General features: G+C 46.2%; 2 protein-coding genes across 2 annotated transcripts; one reads left to right on the plus strand and one right to left on the minus strand.

The window, feature by feature from the left end:
- Positions 1–1,994: 1,994 nt before the first annotated feature.
- On the minus strand, positions 1,995–10,763 carry LOC133415470 (cyclin-dependent kinase 5 activator 1-like). Its single transcript, XM_061701570.1, has 3 exons — positions 10,370–10,763; positions 7,299–7,919; positions 1,995–6,333 (listed from the first exon to the last, which is right to left on the minus strand). Exons 2-3 carry the CDS (start codon positions 7,812–7,814, stop codon positions 5,842–5,844), a joined length of 1,008 nt encoding a protein of 335 aa, XP_061557554.1. The 5' UTR covers positions 7,815–7,919; positions 10,370–10,763; the 3' UTR covers positions 1,995–5,841.
- A 3,090-nt stretch (positions 10,764–13,853) lies between these two features.
- rpain (RPA interacting protein) lies at positions 13,854–16,514 on the plus strand. The gene is made up of 7 exons (XM_061700630.1): positions 13,854–14,011; positions 14,099–14,269; positions 14,341–14,413; positions 15,209–15,320; positions 15,400–15,463; positions 15,698–15,835; positions 16,226–16,514. The coding sequence occupies exons 1-7, from the start codon at positions 13,940–13,942 to the stop codon at positions 16,253–16,255; spliced, it is 660 nt and encodes a 219-aa protein (XP_061556614.1). The 5' UTR covers positions 13,854–13,939; the 3' UTR covers positions 16,256–16,514.
- Positions 16,515–18,018: the final 1,504 nt, after the last annotated feature.

Genomic DNA, 18,018 nt, shown 5'->3' on the forward strand with positions numbered 1-18,018 from the left:
GATATTACAATGTGAGGGCTCGGGTGAGTGCCCGCCGGGCCAATATTAGCCTTATTTCAAGATATCGGGTACTCGTGAAGGCCGCCGATACCAGCCAGCAATACCGAGGGCAAAAAAAAAAAAAAAGTCGTAAGTCCTCCTCGCCAGCGGTTGGCGCTACACTGGACGGTTTGACACAAGGAGAAAGGTTGTTCTTAAACTGCTGCACTATTTGCTCATGCAGTTGTTCGCAAAGTGGTGAACCTTGGCCCAACCTTGCTTGTGGACAACGGAGCCTTTCAGGAATGCTCCTCTCATACGCGAGCATCACACTCACCTGTTATCAATTCATCTCTTTGCCTGTGGAAAGTTTCCCACGGCACTCCGGTTTCCTCCCGCGTCCCAAAAACATGCATGAATTGGAGACTCTAAATTGCCCGTAGGCGTGACTGTGAGCGCGAATGGTTGTTTGTTCCTATGTGCCCTGCGATTGGCTGGCGACCGGTTCGGGGCGTACCCCGCCTCCTGCCCGATGATAGCCGGGATGGGCTCCGGCACGCCCGCGACCCTCGTGAGGAGAAGCGGCTCAGAAAATGGATGGATGGATGGATGGATGGATGTTTCTTGAGCGTTCCTCAACTTTTGTTGCCCTTGGCGCAGCTTTTTGTAACATGTTGCATGCGTCAAATTCAAAACGAGAGACTATTTGAGCCAAAGAAAAACCGGAACATGAATCAACTTGAATATTAACTAGCGAACTAACAAACTTAACTGTCAATTGAATGTAGGTTGGGATTTGCAAATCATTGTATTCTGTTTTTATTTACGTTTTACTCAACGTCCCAACGTCATTGGAATTGGGCTTTGTAGAAGAGAAAATTGAGCTCAGGTCTTAGCTTGATGAGGTTATTTCTGCTGAGGCGTAGAGCTCACCTTTTTTTCTCTTCCTCCAAATGGCTAAAAAAATGGTCGTGACGTGACAGGGTTTCTTTCGTGTCCGGTATGTTGGAAGGCCAGCGCACTGGCCGCCAATGACGGCAGCTTTTTTTCTTCCCTTTTCTTTTCATAACTGGCTTTGCTTTATTGCCTCTTTGGCCTTTCAAGACAGAATATTCTTTCGTGACACTACTGCTCCGTCACAATAAGTTCCGTTTCCTGTTCAAGTTGCAGTTTTAGCACTGCTGCATGCCCTAAAAAGGCTCTTGTTCTGATGAACATTGCTTCAAGGTTTTCTGGGGACCTCAGCTGGCCTCCTTGAACAGTAACACAATCACCACAGGCCACAAGCCACTAATGCCTCAGTAAAGTCATGAAGTCCTTATCCATATATTGCATGTGTTATGATGGGAACCTAAGTGTGTCTCGTAAAGTATGTTTCATAGTGTAGTCATGTAATCCAAATAGTGAGCGTGTTCTTTGTTTGCTTCCGCTCCCCCCCCCCCCCCCCCCCCAAAATGGCGTTCTTCGACGCTTCTAAATTTAAAGAGTGTGAGCGCCTGCCGTGTAAGCGTTAGCCCTGTAATCGATTGTATAGGAAATGGATGGCGCTTTTGCTCAGCGCAGCCGTAGCGTCGGTGGCCGACCTTTTGAGCACATCCGCCTCACAGTTGTGAGGTCGCGGGTTCAAATCCCAGCCTCACCTGTGTGGAGTTTGCATGTTCTCCCCGCGCCTGGTTGGTTCTTCTCTCCGGCTACCCCGGTTTCCTCCGGCGACCCGAAAACATGGCATGCTCGCTTCATTAAAGACTTGAAATTGTCCATAGGTACGAATGTGAGCGTGAATTGTTGTATTGATTATGTTTGAGCGGCGACCTGTCCGGGCCTTTTGCCCAAAGCCAGCAAGGATAGTTCCAGCTCGCCCGCCGCCCAATGAAGACAAGCGGTATTTAAAAAAAAACGATGGCTGTTCCTTTATATTTACAACCGTACTGATTATTCACGCGCCAATATCGAATGAGCACAAACCAAATTGCTTGTAAATGTTTTTTAAAATGTATTTATACAAAGTACCTTGTAACTGCTGACCAATTTGTTCTTTCTTGCATACATACTCACACGTCCACATAGTAACAGACTGCAGCATCAGTATTCTAGTAACACTAGTAGCATTAAACTTGAACAAAGATTCTTGTTACACAATATGGTTCACAAAAAAACAAAACATTAAGTCTATCATCATCATTACACAATAGTTTTTGTCTTGTACGCGTTGCAAGATAAAATATGGCACATATTTGATGAGACATGATCGGGGGGAGCGGGAGGGGTGTCGAGCAAGTCTTCTGTCCCAAAGTCGCAGTCCTCTCACAAGCTAAGAATGACAATGTTGCCGTTCCTTGTGGCGTTCATCGTGCACCGAAGCAGGTGGAATCCGTTTCAAGAACAATTGGGGAAGAATTTCCACGTTCCGTTTCTTTTGCGCATCATCACCATCCCCACCATCATCCACTCTTTTTTTTTTTTCCTGAATCTGCATTGCACAAACGCGTCAATTGTGTGTTTTCATGCGCTGGAGAACATGTTCAACTCAAGTAAGGGCATCGCATTTTGATTCTCCATCCACAGCAGAGCTGACAATTCGCCTGTCCGAGTATTTAGAAAGAAGAAATCCTTCGAAGGTGTGTTCATCTGCTCCAATACAAACCATAAATAGTATGCGGCCCAGTGACGACGGCCATTTTCAGATACCGACAGATTCGAGGCTAATCTTGACCGTGTTGTCTTGCGCTTGTTGGAATCGGATTGGGTGGCTGCACCTTTGACAGTAAATCAAGCGTTTAGCTCGGGAAAAGAAGCCTTTTTACGTGCAGACACAATTCAAACTCCCACCTTTGACCATATCAGTCAGCCACAGGATGAGCTTCATTTCCCTACAGCACATTATCACGTGTTGTATATTCGCCGAGTAGCTATCAAGAACACTGCGGACAGCTCCAGGCCGAGATATCAAACATCAGGAGGAATGGATTGCAAATGGAGGTGTATAAAAAAACGGTTGCAGGACGTAGCTCTTATCTTATCATGATTTACTACTACGTTTCAGACTGTGAATGATAATGGAATCACTGCATACTATAGAAAAATACTGATTTACATTGGAAATCCTTTCTCATCACCAAATCTAGTAGTCATCGTTGACTATGTCAGTAAGCCTGCGATGATCTAATTTTGTCCAAACCTGCTGCATTTTGTGTCACTAAGCATAATATCATCTAAGCCGCTGCTGTTAAGAGAAATGCTACTTGTTTTCCATCAGAAGCAGGAGCGGAAGGTGATGTACACAAGTGTGTTCATCACGGAGTCATGATTCATATCCATAAAATGTCACATGAGGTCCGATTCTGGGCTACATTGTCTCTACAGCATGCTCGATCCATTATCATCGGCGTAATCACATACAACGCTGAATGCGTTCAATTTGTTTCCAATTTTGTCGACGGACGCATACCGAGCAACTGTGAAGATTTGCATCGGGATCTAACTCTCACGGCAGCGAAACGTTTCGACATTAAAGGCGGGTGTCAATGAGATTGCGGTGTTTTTGAGCTGGCTGATGTTTCTTTAAGGTTTGCTACCGGGTAGCGTATTTTGGAACTGTATCGCGCAAGATGCTCTGTTTGAGGAAGCGGGAGGCTGTTTATGGATGGGCGTTAATGGAGATCATCTAAAAGAAGGGCATAATGATCATCGAGTGCAATTCGTTCAAATGGATTAGTAGGGATGGGCGTACTAATCGATGAATGAATCATCGGGAAGTGTGGCGACGGTTTGGAATCGATTGTCGATGAACCGTGCCTTGCAGTTGAGGCGCATTGTCCCAGCGACACGCCAGCTCGTGCTTACGCCGACACGAAAACTGCAATTGCTCCACTCGTCGGTGCGGCGTTACTCTGCTTAGTATGACACTTTGCATCGAGTTCAGAACAGTCGGCTGACGAGAGAGAGAGAGAACATTTCAACCACGTCCGTCCCTGTTTCATACAAACTACTATTCATGATGTGAAAGCAGCTACTATATTCTCAGATTTACAGAAGTGAATGACAAACGCGCCTTTTTAATGGCAGCGATGTCGTACTGTAACTTGACGACGTGTCCGTGTCGTCTCGTTGGCACGTAACCGAGCACAATCAATGCGGCGCATCCGCAGGGACACCGCAATCGTCACCGGACGCCGCGACCAGGAGTTGATTCCGGAGCCCTCGCGCTCTGCAAATGCCCGGCCGAAAGCCGCATGCCTACCAAGCCGTACACGCACGCGCGCAATCGGCTGAATGCGTGACGCTCAGAAAGGGAATACGTGCACTTCGTGTACGTGTATGTGTCAGGAGCGTCGACTGCATGAAAGCGACGCGGGATGAAACAACGGAGGCTCCCCACTTTGGCTACCCCGTGACTGGTATACACTGTGGCGAGTGTGAATATGAGTGTGGCATGACTATGGACTAAAGTTCAGCGGTGGACTATGGACTTTTGACTTACCCCACAGTTGAAATGCTTGTGCAAAAGTACCGCACTCACTCTCGCGCACTGCTGTAGGAAGTCAAGTCAAAGGTGTTAACCCTGCAGCAGGGAGGCAAATGTCAGCTTTCCTTCCATTTTCTGGCCCTCACCGTACACTTTTGTTCATACGGCGCGGCACCGACGCAACAACCTGCTCGAGAATCCACTCGGGTTAGAATTGAACCTGCATCCACATCCGTTGTTTGAGACTGTCGCTGTGGGCTCGAAACGGATACGTCGAGGCCAGGGGCGGTTTCACTTTCTTGGCGGCAGCATTTAGGGGGAAACAAAGAGGGGACGTCCACACCTGGAGTGTCAGCTGATGTTCAAACAGGTTAACGACGTTTTCTTCCTCACGCTCACACTTTTCTGTCAAATGTAAAAGCGTTCTTTCCTGCACCGATACGGGAGATGGGGAGTTATTCTATAAAAGCCCATTCAGGAGGATTGGGTATTGCATTCCGGTACGTTTTGGGCAGCAATTTACCGCCGGGCCGTTTTGCTGACACAATGTGTGCTCTTTCCGCATGACTTCCAAGCACCTTTGACTCATAATACCCTTTTTAAGTACGATGCCACGACGAGTATATCGAATACAGATATGCTTTTTGATCGTACGCGTTTGAAGTTTCGACCGTGGGCCCGACGGCCAGCGTTGATGAGCGGAACAAGCTTCGGCATGAGAACAGGACTAAGGTGAAGTGGAGTCGGCCGTAAGCACGGGGTCACGTGCAATGATATGTGGCGTGAGCTCATGCAATGTTGTATCAATATCCTGTATTTCCAAGTTTCTATTATTCACCGTTACTTCTTAAATGAATGTTGTCTGGCGTTTCTAACTTCTTTTTCTCCAAAAGGAAACCGACACTGTCGCTGACACTTGCACAGGATCACAAGCTGCCATTTCTTTTCCTTTTTCAAACGACATCCAGGGAAACAGCTTGTCAAATTGAACAACCGCTTCGGCCCAAAATGTATCGAGCCAGGGAGACGGTAAGATTTGACCTTCGATCCCTGGAGATATCAACTGGCACTGGCACAAAGGTCATCGGAGGCAATTGAATCCGCCGAGCAGATATTCCAATAATCGTCATCGAAGTATGTTTAGCACACATCGTAATGAGCGCGGCCTTTAAATGAGGCACGACGTTTCTCGATATGAAATTGTATTTCGGTGCCCCGTGAGACTCTGCGAACTCCTCGTCCTTGATCACAGACCGGTGTGCAGCACCGTAGAGCGTTCGAGACGCCAGACAACACCATTGTTCCGAAGTAGCGTCGCACTGCGTTGCAGTAGTCCGCCTGTCCTCTCCATATCACAGCCCTCCATTCCCACATCCCTCTTTTCTCTCCTCCTCCTTTTATCGGTCAAGGCCTATAAAGAGTTTGGTCTTCTCCTCTTCTTTCTTGCTCTCATTCTTCAGGTCAGCAAACACCTGGGTGAAGAAGTGCGGGTCGGTGTTGATCTGGAGCATCTTGCCGCTCATGCGGTTGATGATCTCCAGGCAGCGGTCCCAAAAGGCCTCCTTCTCGGCCTCGACCAAGAAGGGCTTCAGCGGGTATGAGATCTCGTTGCCCATGTAGGAGTAGGACAGGTAGAGACACGTGAGCAGCGAGGCCTGCAGCTCGCGCTCCGAGGCCACCTCGGCGGAGACCACGTCGCGGCACAACATGTAGAGGAAGACCACGTTGGCCGGCGTGATGAAGCCCTGATCCTGCCAGCCCTGAAGGAGAAGGGAGCGGTCCACGCTGCGCAGCCACAGCACGGGATCGGTCGGCGAGAGACGCTTCAGACGGTAACAACGGCGGCACAGGAATTCGCCGAGGCTGCGCATCAGCTCACTGGTGGAGGCCTGACGGGTGGGAGGAGGACAATACGACAATTTAGGAAGATGTGATAAAGTGGTCAACGAAACTATATATATATATATATATATATATATATATATATACGTTCCCCTGAGAAAATGTATTGTAAGTCATATTATTCAGGCTGACAGACGCTAGCGTCAAACCTTTACAGCAATAGGATGTTGTGTGATGCGAAAGGCATTTTTGTTGCGAGCCAGTTGGTTAGTTAGTCCCTCAGAAGGCTGGGAAACCCACGTACAGTCAGTGTATCGTCAACTCATTGCATCGTTGCCCCTGCAAATAATTGTGATACGTTTTGTTAACAACTAACTGAATTTGAAAGAAGAAGTTATGGAAAGTTGTGGTAGGCACATATTGACTGTACGTATACAACTATAGTTTCGTTGAAGAATGTTTTCAATCATATTGTTCAAATGATCATTTCTATCTTGATTTGTTGCCATTGCTGTCAAGAAACATGATGTAGACAAACTTCATTTGTTGTAGTGGGCCACATAAAGCGGTGCTGCCCCAAGCATTAAGTTTGACACCTGTGTTCTATAGGCCGTGAGAAGCGCAGGGGATGGCACTCGTGCCACCTGATTGGACGCATTCTGTATTCAAAACTGCCCGGAAGTCAAATCGCCAACTGGAGACTTGCAAGGTCTAACCTCGACCCTTAACAGTCAGACGTCGGCGGTAACTTGGATTTTCCTTTTGAGCTCAGTTGACTTCTAAAGCCGTCAATGGCAGTGAATGTGTTTTACAAATACTTCATTCATAAACGATATAGCGATGAGTATATCTGTCAATATGCTTATACGTAAGCTATCGAGACACCGCTTTCCATGAAGAACACATACTGTAACTGTTTTTCAGTCCGGTGTTTCAAGAATGAATACGTTATCGAACTGTTAAAAGTGTCAGCTGACCCGCTGAGAACGAAGCATACAGAAAAAGGCGTTACCTGAACAATGACACGCTTTGGTGTACCGACCGCAGTCGAAGGCTGGATCCCAGAGCCAGTTAGGGAATTCTTTTTGGGAGCGACAGTAGCTACGTTAATCAGGGTCTTGGAGGTCGGGAGGTGGGAGGAGGTCGTCAAGGTGGTGGCCGAGGGATCCTGGCTGGCAGAATAAGAGGAAAGATTTGCACAGGACTGAGACTTCTTCAGCTTCGAGCTGTTAGACGCCGAATCAGAGGCGATGACGTCGTCCGCGTCCGGCGAGCATCCTTTCCCGCCGTCGCCGCCGTCGGACTGCAGCTTCTTGGAGCCCTTTCTCTTGGCTGATGCGGCCACGATACGCTTCCACGGCAACACGCTGATGATGGAGGGGCGCTTGAGGGATTTGGCAGCAGCCGCCGCAGCATCCTTAGCGTTCTTGCTGTTCTGGACCGCCGTGTAGTGACCCACTGTAGCCGGGCCGTCCTCGAACAGGGCTGCCTTGCGGTAGCTCGGGGAGAGGGACAGCACTGTACCCATGACGCCTGGCGAGGGTCAGCAGAGCGACGGAGCACCGGTGCTTTGCAGTAGTGAGAGGAAACCTCCTTGTTCGGAAAAGAACCGAAGCCACTCACCTTGGAGAATCTGTCAGCAGAAAGAAGTCCCGATATGAGATCGGTTTCAACAAAACACCATACGATCGCCATCGAACGCACGACACACGTGAAACCCGGAGAAGTAGACTTCAACTTGTTGCCTTAACAATTCCAAGTCATCACAATCACTGGCAACCCGTTCGTTTAACTTGATCTAGCTTGTGAAAAAAAAAAACTCCCGTTTCATCGTAATGAACGAGTCACGTCAACAAAATGGATCCATTGCAATGGTATATACTCATCTCCTTGAGTTCAACACAAATCTGGGTTTACAATCCGTACAGTATATATATATATATATATATATATATATATATATATTCCTCTCAATATTCTGGCGTTTAGCAAACACAAATAATTTTGGTCAGCCTCCTTAACCTAAAACAGGAAAATTGGAGTCTGATTTTATGTCAGACAGTCAGGAAAACAACAAAGTGAGTTTCTTTTTCTCGGCAGCCGTGGGCCACCATTGTTTGTATCGATACACAGCCGATGTTTGACAGCTGAAGCACTCGGTCCGCCGTTTTCCCTCTGAGCTGTGAAACAAAATCGGCTGCCGACGGTACGGTAGATAGACGGTAGATCCGCTGGGATTCGCCATTTTATAGTGACCGTGACAACTGAGCAGCCTCCAGCCCCTCCAGGATAATCAAGTCAAAGGAAGAAGCTCCACCGTATGTTTTAGTTCTGATAAAAACCAGAATGTTTCCATTCCTGCAATTGTTCACGTCGTCTTATATTGCTCATCTACGCAGGGGCGCTCTTGTACCGTCAATTCATAATGCTCATATGGGAATTCTAGCAAAGCAAATGTATTTATCTAGCGCATTTCATACCCAAGGTCACGCGATGTGCTTGATACGGCACACTCACTGTTACATACACATTCGCATTGTATTCTATCATTTCTTATCATGACAGACGCTGCTTTTAGTCTCTATTGACATGCCGTCGTTTGACTTTGGTGAGTCCGAGAGCTCGATAATCAGATCATCATCGTGCGTTCAATAAATGGAACTATTTCTACAATGATTCAACGGTTTTGATGCCCGCCGTTTGCACATTTATGAGTGGATGACGTCGGACTTCTTCTTCTTCTTCTTCTTCTTCTTCTTCTTGGACAAGTCAAATGCAATTCAACTCCAAATTTGATCCGTTTGGGAATAATCTTTGTGTTCATTGTCTTTCAGCTATAAGATGAATATACAACAGTGTCAATGGTGAGAGGCGACTTTATCTGATGATTTCAACTTGTTAACTAGCTATGTTCACAAACATGCAGTAGCTAACAACAAGTGGTTATTCAATCAATCATCCATCCTTTTCTGTCCCTGTTCAGGGTCACGTGTGGGCCAAAGGCGGACTACGCACATACAGTCTCGATCGAGCTAGACAACCATTGACACTCGCATACATACCTACGGACGATTGAGACCCAACGCGCATGTTTTGCGAATGTAAGAGGAAGCCGGCAAAGTCCGCACCGAGGGCCCGAGCCGAGATTCGAACCCGGACCTCAGTGCGGACCACCGGGCCGCTGCGATGCGCCCAAAGAACATTTCGCGTTTTCAATCGGTAATTCACTAATAATGGTACGACGTTGGTCGTCCGGTGTCATGCGGTGAGAAATGCCACCGGTTGGTCAAAGAAATCCCCAAATGCGGTCGGTCCCCATGACCAACAGTCCTTATATGCGATTGGAATTTGGCCAAATGCACCGAGTGGGAATTAAAGCCACACTGAGTGTACTGAAGTCAAGGGAGTAAACCGCGACATAATCAGTCATTGCTACTTGAGTCTGCATTTTGTGCAAATCGGACTTCTTTGCACGGGCCCATCATGGCATCCCGGCGTGTCACGAGTGCGGAGGAGTGCAGCTGTCACACTGAAGTCCGCTTGCTCCTCGATTGATGACAAAAATCATCCCCGTGCGGGTTCAAGTTCAGTCAGCGACGTTTTCCCGGGATTGAAAGGCGAGCAGTGATTTGCCTTTTGCAGTGGAGAAAATGGCTGCATGGGTGATGATAAAGCCTCGTGCATGCGGAATGCATCAAACTCCTTCCCATTCGGTCGGAGCCTTCACCTGCACCAGAGTTGAGGGTTTCTGCAGCAGGCTTTACCGCCCTACTGGGGCTCGGTTGGCGTCCGCTGCTCATCGGTATTATAGAAGAGAAAGAAAATGTGCGCAAGCATCCATCTTAGCTTCAAAATGGAAGCCTTGGAAACAAGGCAGGCACCCCGCCTCCTCTTTTTAGCACAAGGCTTGCAGAAGCATCACGTTGTGTCATACACACATACATCATGGATAAGAATAGCGCCGCGACACATGCTTGCCGCGGTGCTTTTGTCAACTATGCGAGCGAGAGGAAATGTGTACTGTGCGTTGATACGTTCCGGCTCGATTATTGGGTGTCGCTAATCTGTTGCCTGCTTTCCTACCTGATGTTCAATCGACTCTCCTTGCGCGATCCATGGAGGCTTGCGACCGCCTCGCTTCAATTCCGGACCTTCTGCTCGCTTTCCGCGCCACTCGCCGTGAAAAGCCCCCACGCTGTCTCGTCCCCGTGGGCTACTGCTTTCCGCCTATTTCATGCCTAAAACAAACATTTACACTGGGGCTCGAGGGAATACCAATACTGGAAACAGAGCAGCCAAATGCGCTGGACGGCAAATTGCAAAATGTCCTCCATTGACACGCCAAAATCGACACGGTCACAAAACTCAAATGAGCGGGAGCAACGTTGACATGTTTAAAAATGCGTCAAACGCGAACAAAATAAGGGGGAAATGACATCTACAAATTCCCAAAATAGCCACCAGCGTCTACCCTCGGCGATGCAAACCTGGGAGAGAGAGAGAGAGAGAGAGAGAGAGAGAGAGAGAGAGAGAGAGAGAGAGAGAGAGAGAGAGAGAGAGAGAGAGCGCGCGCTTTGATGCGGGAGTCTCGAGTTATTCGGCTTGGATGGGGGAGGTCAATTCGGCCTTTTGATTGGCTGCAGGGAAGATGCTGCTGCTGCTGCTGCCGCTGCTGCCGGGCCGGTGAAGTCATTGGCAGTTCAGTGGCTGCGGCCAATCAGAGCCCATTCGCTGTCCGAGGTGCTGATCCAGCCGAGCACAGGTATCGCAACGGCTCCCGAGGAGGAGGAGACCGGCAGAGGAAGAGCAACCCTGGGGATCGGGTCGCTCCGTTTGTGGAGCCCCTTCCCCACCTTCGCTCTGCGGCTCGGTCCACGACTGGGGGAGGTTTTCGGCTGGGAAATCTCAAAGAACTCCTGCACAAGAAACGGAAATGGAATCGTGGAATTGGAGCTGTCGTGCAGCGCGTACAAATTGGTGCTGTCAACCAATTAAAAAGAGCGATTCATGATGATCTGTGGAATTCATTGATCGGATGAACCTCTTTGAAAAATTGCTCAGAAGAGTCCTCAGCTTGAGATATTTTCATTTCAAGGTATTATATTAATATTGCAGATCAAAAGATTGCCATATATAACAACCACAACAACAAAGTAGCATTATAAAATCATGTATTGTTTTTAACACACTCAAACTCTATCCATGTACATTCCACTGCATTGGAGACTCATCTTAAATGCGGCCTCCAAACTTTCATTTCAGCCACCAGGGGAAATATTGCTGTGCTCTATTGTCAATCTCCATAGAATTAGAAAATGCAAAGAAAAGAAAACGGCAGGCCCTAAAGTGCTGAACTTAACACGTTCAAAGCGGTAAGAACATTTAAGCATTGCAGACTGAACTCGTTTCCTTTCCTCAGCTGCAGATATGTATCGAATATCAATTACATTGCAGTGAAGGAGCACATCAGAACTGACATTGCTACTCCTGCACGAGGTGTACTCAAGTTTAGTCTGGCGAAGAGTTCTGCGATTGCTCGCTTCGTCTTTGCTGCTGACATTAGCTGTGCGGGCGCTGATGCGGTAAAAAAAACACCCATCCATCCGTCCGTCCATCCATCCGTCCATCCATTATCCGCACCGCTTAAACATAACACACTAAGTATGACTGTAATTCATTAACCGCAATGAACGCAATAATTTGACACCCCATACCAAACAGCTCATGAGCCCCCCCCCATAAAATAATAAGATTTGAATCCACTTTTGGAGGTCTGATCTGTCGATACGTCTTCCTTGTAATGGTTCAAACGTTTAGTTTTATCAGACATATTTGAAATAGTTTGCGTTTGTGCTCTGAAGCTGTGTCTCTCAGTATCAAATCGTTTTTAGCCGGCTGGAGGAGAATAAAGTGAGCTTTATGACTCAGCGGGAACGGGATCAAGCGAAGTTCTCTCACCGTGCAGTGACACTGCAGCGGAAAAATATATTCATGTCAAAGTTGGCCATTTTTTTATTGTACAGCTGAATTTATTCTTGACCAGCGTGGTGTCGAATGGTTGTCCGTGTCTACGTGTGCCCTGCGACTGACTGTGGAGTGGAGAGAGCCAAGAGATGAAGATCAGCGAAATGAACCTGTCCCAGATATTCTCAAGACTACTTTTATATTACTTGACTCTGTCATTCAAAAGTCATTGAGTAAGCTTTTTCTTCAACCGCTTCAGTCACATACGCACCCAGAATATTATCTGTGCGACTTCAAAACTATTTGAGAGTTATTGTTTTGTGAGCCAAAGTCACGCCATTAGCATCTATATTGCTCATTCATCATCAGGATGAATTAAATGGGTTTGAATGTCCGTCAAAAAAGATCCACTTGAGCATCTGAGTCGCAACAGAGTGATGCACCCATTTTCCACCCTTAAAAATAGACTGCATCTGTTGATACTTCCACCCACCCACTATTGCAGCTGCTAATTTGATTTTGATGACACTGTTAACTCCTCAAAGGGAAAATGAATTACTGTATTTTTTTTGGGCCAATTGAAAAGGGTGGGCTCAGCTGACTTGGTGACACCCCAGTGACATTTTTTTGCATAGGCTGTAACAATATGTTCATTTAAAAAAGATATATATATATTTTAGTGGTAAATGCGTTGAACACAAGCCCTGTGTTTGTGTACTGTATTAAAAAAAAAAAAAAAAAAAAAAAAAAAAAGACTGAAATTACACTCCAAGTGTAATGGGGACTGAGAACATTTACCCGCTATTGTATTGTTTTCAAATCTGTCCAATGACATTCAAAAGCCAATTTTCAGTCTTCTTTAGCTGTTTGTGAAATGTTGTGCTGGCATGCTACTTTCGCTCACATCCTGTGCATCTCCTGGGGGCTAACCCCCACCCCACCCATAAAACCTAGTGACGCCCCTGGTGCACTTCAAGTATCAACGACCTATGATTGCAGTACGGGTATTTTATTCTTTTGGAACCAGTTAAAAAGACACCAACTCCAAATCCTCCACCCACAGCTCGCCAAACACACCAATTCTGGCGTTAGGAATTCTAAATGGCCATGTTTGAATCGCACAAACTTTCAGACAATCACGTGACACTGGCCTCTTTTTTTTTTTTTATTGGCAATTAAATCCCAGTTGACGTTTACGAGCCACGTTATCATATTGTCATTTCCTCAATCAAAAATAAATAAGGATCTCGATCAACTTGAATTTATTTCTAAATGGAAGAAGTAGTACAATTGCGAGAGGAAAAGTCGCAATATTGCGAAAATAAATTCGTTGTATGAAGGGAATATAAAAATGCCCCAGAAATGTAAACGCATGTCTTCCTCCTCAACTTGGAAGAGTCCTCGTTTTACGCTGGCATACGATTTCCTGTACCGTCACGAATTCGCTACTTTTTTCGTAGCAGTAAAACTATTCTGACGATCCCAAAAAGATGACGTCATGAAATGACTCTCCTCCTCTTTCGCGCGCGCATCGGATATGTTCTGACTTCATGTCCCACAATGCAATAGGTGGCGACACACATCCACTTCCGGTTCACGGTGCGACAACCGCTTCTGTTGCGTTTCTGCGGGAGTCTTTGGCTTTGTCCGTCCGTCAAGCTACTTTGCGTGCGCGCGGTGTGCCTGTAAATGGAATCTTTGCACAGACATCGCTCGCTTTATAAGGGAACCACCCCGCCATGGAAAGAAGCATACCGAAAGGTGCAGTTAAGCTAACTGCGACGTTGCACGCCACAAGTTCCGTCGCTCATAACCGCTTCTTCCGTGTTCCTCCTCCATTTTCGGCAGCGCTGTGTCGAGAGGCTCAAGGGCAGCCGGTCGAGGTTGCTTGACAGATATCGCAAGATGGGCCCCGCGACCTCCTTCCTCGTGCACGAGGTCATGGAGGAGGAGTGGACCGCTCTGCGGGCTGAGGATCGGAGATTGCCGTCCCTATGGGGCCCCGAGGGCTCTGCGGAGGTGCCCAATCCTGGTTCGGTGGCCCCCAACGTCGCACTAACGTCTTTAAACCGTGACATCTTCCTAAACAGATGCGCACCGTTGTGAAGGACCCTGATGAACTGGCAGTTTTGGACGAAATCCAACAGGAGCTCCTATCTTGTGGTAACGTGTTGCACACTTACAACCCAAAATGGAATAACATGCAGTAGTACCCTTGCCCCCATCAACACGAGAACAGTTTTCAGAATTTACATTACGCGGGTACACGCGTTTTAAACATCTCACCCGATTTTTATTTATTTCCCCCCAAATGTGAGACGAAAATATGGGTGGTGCATGCTGCTCTTAAGGGTGGTGCACCAACGCACAAACATATCTCCGCTGACAATCGCACGTTTTGCAGGTAGTAGAAGAAGAAGCTAGGCTGTGTCACCTTGTCTGCTAACTACATATAATATTATATATCTATATGCATGCATGCGCCAGCACGGTGAGCCACTGGTTAGCACATCTGCCTCACAGTTCTGAGGACCGGGGTTCAAATCCCGGCCCCGTCTGTGTGGAGTTTGCATGTTCTCCCCGTGCCTGCGTGGCTTTTCTCCGGGCACTCCGCTTTCCTCCCGCATCCCCAAAACACGCGTGGTTATTTGATTGAAGACTCTTAAATTGCCCGTAGGTGTGCATGTGAGTGCAAATGCGTGTTTGTTTGTATGCGCCCTGCGATTGGCTGGTGGCCGGTTCAGGGTGTACCCCGCCTCTCGCCCGAAGATAGCTGGGATAGGTTCCAGCACGCCCGTGACCCGCGTGAGGAGAAAGCGGTATGGAAAATGGATGGTTGGATATGTGTATATATATATATATATATATTTATATATTTTATTTTGTATAATAAGAAAAAAAATCTTTTGGTGTTGGCATTTATATCGAGTACTGTACGTTTTCCCCTCTATGCTTCAGAAATGTCTATTATTGAAGAATATGAGAGAAACCAACAAATTGAGCAGCAATACATATCATCTGTTGTGGAAGGGATGGAAGAGGTTCATGTTATTTGTCCCATGTGCCGCATGTAAGTACAACACAATTGCGTTTGTTGAACGTTAAGTATTGTGATTGTTTAGGACTCACACGAATCTTACGTCGGGTAGGAGCGACTTGAACATCAACAGCCATTTCATCTCCTGCCCGTGTGGACTCTACATAAATACAAAGGTTTGTATACTCTATTCAAAAAATATATATCAGAATGTTTTCCAAGTGCAAATGATGGACATAATGCACACATTATATACGCCACATTAAAACAGCAGAAACTATTTGAACACATCCTGAACGAACGAGCAGATTTATGAAGAAATGTTTGCGTGTGTTTGGAAGACTGCAAAGTGAAGTGAAACGTGATGAGACTTTTGCTGAAATCCGTCTTCTTTTGTGCACTGGTTTTAGACGAACATCGCCCCCGATGTCCTGCAGCATCTTCTGGAATCCAGAGTTACGGAGCACATGGAAGACTGCACTTACAAACCTGTTTTTTCACTGGTGGCAAACGCGGACTCCTCTCCCAACCTGCTGATAAGCTGCAAGGTACAGCACTCGCTTCCAAACTTGAAAAGCACACATCCGGTTGCTTGACTCAGTCAGTCGTAATAACCTGAGTCATGATTACAGGGAGTCCTCAGTTTAGACATTTTCCAGCAAATATTTGTATGAAAACACTTCTCGGCCGTGAATAACAAATAGTCAAATGAAAAACGGTAGGGGAAAAAAAGAGAACAATTCCTCACCTCTACTGCCGTGGTCGACATGCCCACCGGAAGGTCGGCAAACTCCTTGATCGCGTGCTGTTCGTAACCATCAAACGTTGTAACTCCAGGCCATCGTAAACCGTGGGCCCGTGTACCGTGTTCTTGGTTTGAGCAGCTCGAATACTTTCTACTGCTTTTCCATCACATTTTCTGTTTAATCTGCTTTCAGGTTTGTGACTACCTCTCCATCATCCTATGACTTGGAGCACCGTAAATGAAAAAAAGTTTATTGATATAAATGTAAATCTCTGTTTAAATAAAGGATACTTTTTATACTTAATTCCAAAGTATTTTGTACCCTTAAGAAAAGGTTCACGAAATGTTCTAAAACATTTCACGCAAAGTGTAAGGTGGGGAATTATGGATATATTCCACTACGCTGAACTTATAGAAATGTATGGCATGCTTATTTTCGAGGTCATCAACACAGAGAGACACGCAAATAGTCATTCATCCATCCATCCATTTTCCGAGCCGCTTCTCCTCCGGCTGACACCGGGCGAGTCACTGACTCTCGCCCGAAGATAGCTGGGATAGATTCGTGCTAAATGGGAATCGGCGCACACCTGCCACTATTTACAGTGCTGATTAACCCCAAATAAAGTCCTGCTGTTCAAGTAGGCTATTCCTGACATTTTTGTAGTCACATTTTAAAGCACAAGCTATGATCCACGGAAAGCTTCTGCAGCATCAGACGGCTCTCAATAATCAAAGGTGTGATTCAGGAGAAGGGGACGTAAGAATTTCCGAGGCATTAAATATACCACGGAACACTGCGAAGACTGTCATCATCGAGTGGAAATAATATGGCACAACAGCGATGACACAAGATGAGAAGTAAAGGTTAGGGAGGCCACCAAAAGGCCAACAGCAACATTGAAGGAGCTGCAGAAACTTCTGGCGAGTACTGGCTGTTTAGTACATGAGACAACAATCTCTGATTTTCTTCATATTTGGTAGGGTGGGAGGACAGAAGACTTTTCAAACAACAATAAAAAACAACACTTAAAAATGCATGTGGGCCAATGAAACAAGGGTTGAACTTTTTGGCACAATGTCACAAGGGATGGAAAAAGTTTTGAAATGATTAATCTTGCTCTCATTTTCTACATTACAAAAACCTGGCATTTGAACAGGGGTGTGTAGACTTTTTATATCCACTGTAGACTGGTTTGACATTGCAGTGAGTGTGTGTGTGTGTGTGTGTGTGTGTGTGTGTGTGTGTGGGCGGGGTCTCAATAGTTTAACAATGATCAGTGAATGTGATTCAAGAATGCAAAGTACACGTTCACATGAATCTGTATTAGTTGTTTCTAACCATAGTTATTCAGCAAGAAATATTACCTTGCATTATAAAACAAAACACAATGCTCACTAAATTAAGTAACTGACAAGCCTGGAATTGACCAAGATCCATTGTCAAGCCACAAACACCGGCCGGGGTTGTTGGGAATCACTAAATTCGATCAAATTCGGTCTATAGTCTATTTTATGGGTGCCCTGTGATTGACCGGCAACCAAACCAGGTTGTCGTGGCTGGGGCAGGCTCCAGCTCCCCACAACCCTGGACAAAATTAGCACCATCAAAAATTGGTGGGCACAGTAACCCGCCCTCAATTTCTGGGGTTATGTTCCAGACCACCCCTGCAATAGGTGAAATCCGCGATATCGAAATACCCAGGGCATGTTTTCATAGCTTTTACGATTTTTTAAGGTCTTTAAACACATTTAAACAACATATTTTGAGAGAAATGGAGAACACAAAAATAATGTACAGTGTAAAAAAAAATAAAAAATGGAGAAACAACTGCAACAACACGGTATTACTGTGTATATTTTATACTCATTATTTCTCTCAACAACAATAAATAAATAATAGGATCAATTTCACTGTTTTGTACATTTTAACCCAATTTCATTCCCACGTTTATGAACGAGAAGCGTAACACTTTTTGGGAAAGT

The sequence above is a fragment of the Phycodurus eques genome, chromosome 16 (genome assembly GCF_024500275.1).
Source record: "Phycodurus eques isolate BA_2022a chromosome 16, UOR_Pequ_1.1, whole genome shotgun sequence".
Lineage (NCBI taxonomy): Eukaryota > Metazoa > Chordata > Actinopteri > Syngnathiformes > Syngnathidae > Phycodurus > Phycodurus eques.